Source organism: Austrofundulus limnaeus, unplaced genomic scaffold, assembly GCF_001266775.1.
Source record: "Austrofundulus limnaeus strain Quisiro unplaced genomic scaffold, Austrofundulus_limnaeus-1.0 Scaffold1974, whole genome shotgun sequence".
NCBI lineage: Eukaryota > Metazoa > Chordata > Actinopteri > Cyprinodontiformes > Rivulidae > Austrofundulus > Austrofundulus limnaeus.
The window spans coordinates 21,393-24,671 of NW_013954376.1; the positions used below are offsets into that span (position 1 = coordinate 21,393).

Genomic DNA, 3,279 nt, shown 5'->3' on the forward strand with positions numbered 1-3,279 from the left:
ATTTAGTTATGTTAGTTATGATAGTTTAGTTATGATGTAAATACAATAAAAATGAAATATAATTTTGATCCATACATTAGTAATGTGTGACTGGACCTCGTGTCACTTTATGTTCAACAAACTGGGCCCAGAGGTCAGAAAGGTGAAGAAGCCCTGGTCTAAAGCACACAGTCTGCCTCGCTGCACAGAAGATGTGTATGAGCAGAAAAACTGCTCCAGTTTGTTGAATTTATCAGACTGGGCAGGAGTCTGGACAGAAGCATCACTCAGTCCAGAGTCAGACCTAGGTCTGGACAAGGTTGGTTTCATCCAGACCTCTGAGAAGAACCAGATGAAACCTTTAGAAATGTGGCAGATAGTTTTGGTTTTGGTTTCTAAAGTAGTTCAGGTAGTTGATCATCAGATCTGAGGTCCAAAGGGCCCAGAGTTGTTTCACTTTTATCTTCTTTCATTTGGAAGTTTGATTCTTGCTATTTATGTGTTGTTAAASCAATCAAGTGCGAGTGTTTCAGTCATCATACCGGTGTCGGCCACATTCCTCATGGTGTGTTTGAAGGCCCAGATGATGGAGTCCAGAACCAGCTTAAACTGGGCTGGAGGGATGGCGAGGAATGCAGGGAAGCAGTGAGAGTTTACAGCTTGTAGTAAGTAGAAGAAGTGGGTCCTGTGCTCTGGATACTCCTCAAAGTTCTGTCAGAATAAAACACAATGACCTTTTCATTTGCTTCCTTCTRCTGTTTTAATGCAGCTTTGATCCGGTTAGTTGGTTCAAGTCAAGAACTGCTGATAGTCTAGTGACCYGGACCACTAAAAGCTTCTTGTGGCTTTAGTTTAGTCCCATGTCTTCATTCAATACCCACAGAAGCTGAGCCTCACCTTGTTGATCATGTTCAGAGTGCACTCAAAGACTGCATCAAAGATCTGGGGGATCTCATTGGTAATGTGGCCCCCCAGCTTGTTGACTATTGTRGCCATGGTACTGAGGACCTCAGGCTCACGAGCTGCAGGGACGTTACGCTGGTAATCTATGAGGACCGCATCCARCAGAGGAGGAACAAAGTTCTCTCCAACCTGGAAACAAAGACAGAATCAGTGACATCATTTAACCAGAGTGTCGTTAAAATAACAACTAAATGAAACTAACTGTTGTACCATGGTTAAAAACTAATTAAACCTTTTATATTAATGACATTTACACTAACTGGATGGTTAAAGAACAACATGTGTGTAGCTGATAAAAGAGCCATGTCTAAAGTTACTTTGAATAAACAAACTACACACTACAAACTACAACTACACTACTTCACACAGTTTTTTTTTTAAAGTTCGTCTCAGTGACATCCAAAGTGTCATTTACAGCAGACACCTGTTGTGATCAGACAAAAACAGGTCTGCAGTCACCAAAAGGGAGGTTCTTGGTGTGTGGGAGCAATTTATCAAAGACCTGATTGGTCTGTTTGACTTGTGAGCAGGTTGTTAAAGACCTGATTGGTCTGTTTGACTTGTGAGCAGTTTATCAAAGACCTGATTGGCTGGAACTGGGGAGGACAGATAACAGTCCCAACAGACAGAAAGCATTTATAACTTTAAATATTAATATTAATTTAGTCCTAACTTGAGACAGGACGGTTCTAGCTGCACAATATATAAAGTCAGTACATGTGGCAGGATGTGCAGCAGCCATATAAAAAGAGTTTATGTACCTGGTTGGGCAGCATCGGGACACATCAGCCTGAATATGTGTTTTATGTGACCCGGGCAGTCAGGCAGGGTTATTTGTCAAACACTGATCATTAGTCCTAACCTCAGAAAGGAAGGTGCTAACAGCACTAGATTTAAACTCATAAATTAGGTTTACATGGCAATAACTTTACTATTGCATTACTTCATCTTTTAACTTGCCTCACAAGACAAGTCAACCCAACCAATCACTGTTGGGACAAACTCCGCCCACAAACCAACATCTCCGTATGTACTGCAGAGATTTTAGATGACGCTGACTGATCCTGAAGACCATAAAATAAAACCTGTTGGTCAYTGAATAAAGTTTAGATCAATGAAAGAAGCTGTCTTCTGTCATTCACAGACAGCAGGTGCTGCTGGAGCTTTACCCTGCTCCCTCATCTTAGTCTCACCATCTGAGGGTCATTTGATCGGCTGACCCAGCCGGAGATTAGTTTCAGAGTTTCTCGTTTCACAGTTCTCATACTCCGGATCAGGGGCTGTTTTGTCACCATCTCACCTGCAACACAGAACAACACGAGTGTAACATTCAAACTTATCCGTTTCATTAGGTTTTGTCCTGTTTTTTAACCTGAACATTGACCCCCCTACTTTAAATAAATGTCCTGTTTCTGCAGCTAAAGGATGACTAACAGCTGAGCTGCAGGGTGAAGCTTAGTCTACCACTTACTGACACCATCCCTACAGTGAAGCACGGAGGAGGCAGCTTGGTTTTTGTACTATCAATCTGCTCAGAGCTGAAGGAAAGACAGATGGACCATTTACAGAAATATTAAGTGTAGCACTTGAAATGTCTAACCTTACTGCAGTCTGAACAAACACATATTTGGCAGGAATGACTAAAGGAAGTTGTACGGAAAGAAGATTTGTTTTACACAGTTTGAACTACTTTAAGTTCAGGAAGCAGCAAAGTTTTGAATTGGCTTAAAGAGACATGCTGTTGGACAGGGTGACATGTAAATAATGATACTGACAGACAACTGAAGAGGACACTGGTCATCATCCAACCTAAAGCTCTTACCGTTTGTCTGAATAGCAGCAGAAATGTTCTCACTGAGGCACTTGTAGACGTTGAGCATGTCCAGGTAAATGCGTCCCAGCTGGATAACAAAGGGGTGTCCCACAGCCTTGCAGGCTCTGACGTTAGTCTTTAAGATGCTGCCGAGCTGTTTGACAGTTTCTGGGTCCTTTAAGATGTCAACGTTCTACAGCAGAGGAACAGTGACCTTACCAAACGGTTGTTTGTGTCAAATGGACGGTGTAGGGTGCAGAAGTCCTACCTTGGTGGCCTGCTGGATGATGCTGTCCCACACTTGATTAGGGAGCAGCATATATTTTTCTATGAGGTGCTCCTGGACAGCCTGGTCTGTCTGGGCTCCTATCATATAACCCACTGCCTCGTAAAATGTGTGCACCTGTACAAAAACACCAAACAAACCACAACAGGTGTGAAAGCTGGAGCTTCCTGTGCTCTCTTCATGTCTGATGATCGTTTTATGGTTTCAACACTATTGTGTGTGTGTGTGTGTGTGTGTG

At 42.5% G+C, this 3,279-nt stretch overlaps 1 protein-coding gene across 1 annotated transcript in view; it reads right to left on the reverse strand.

Moving 5' to 3' along the window:
• Positions 1–3,279, reverse strand: part of LOC106536787 (exportin-1) — a gene marked incomplete in the record, with an annotated part of 35,776 nt that overhangs the window by 11,782 nt on the left and 20,715 nt on the right. Inside the window, 5 exon segments of the mRNA XM_014034110.1 lie at positions 522–690; positions 877–1,071; positions 2,136–2,242; positions 2,765–2,948; positions 3,024–3,158. Of these exon segments, the coding sequence (XP_013889564.1) occupies positions 522–690; positions 877–1,071; positions 2,136–2,242; positions 2,765–2,948; positions 3,024–3,158 (790 nt within the window).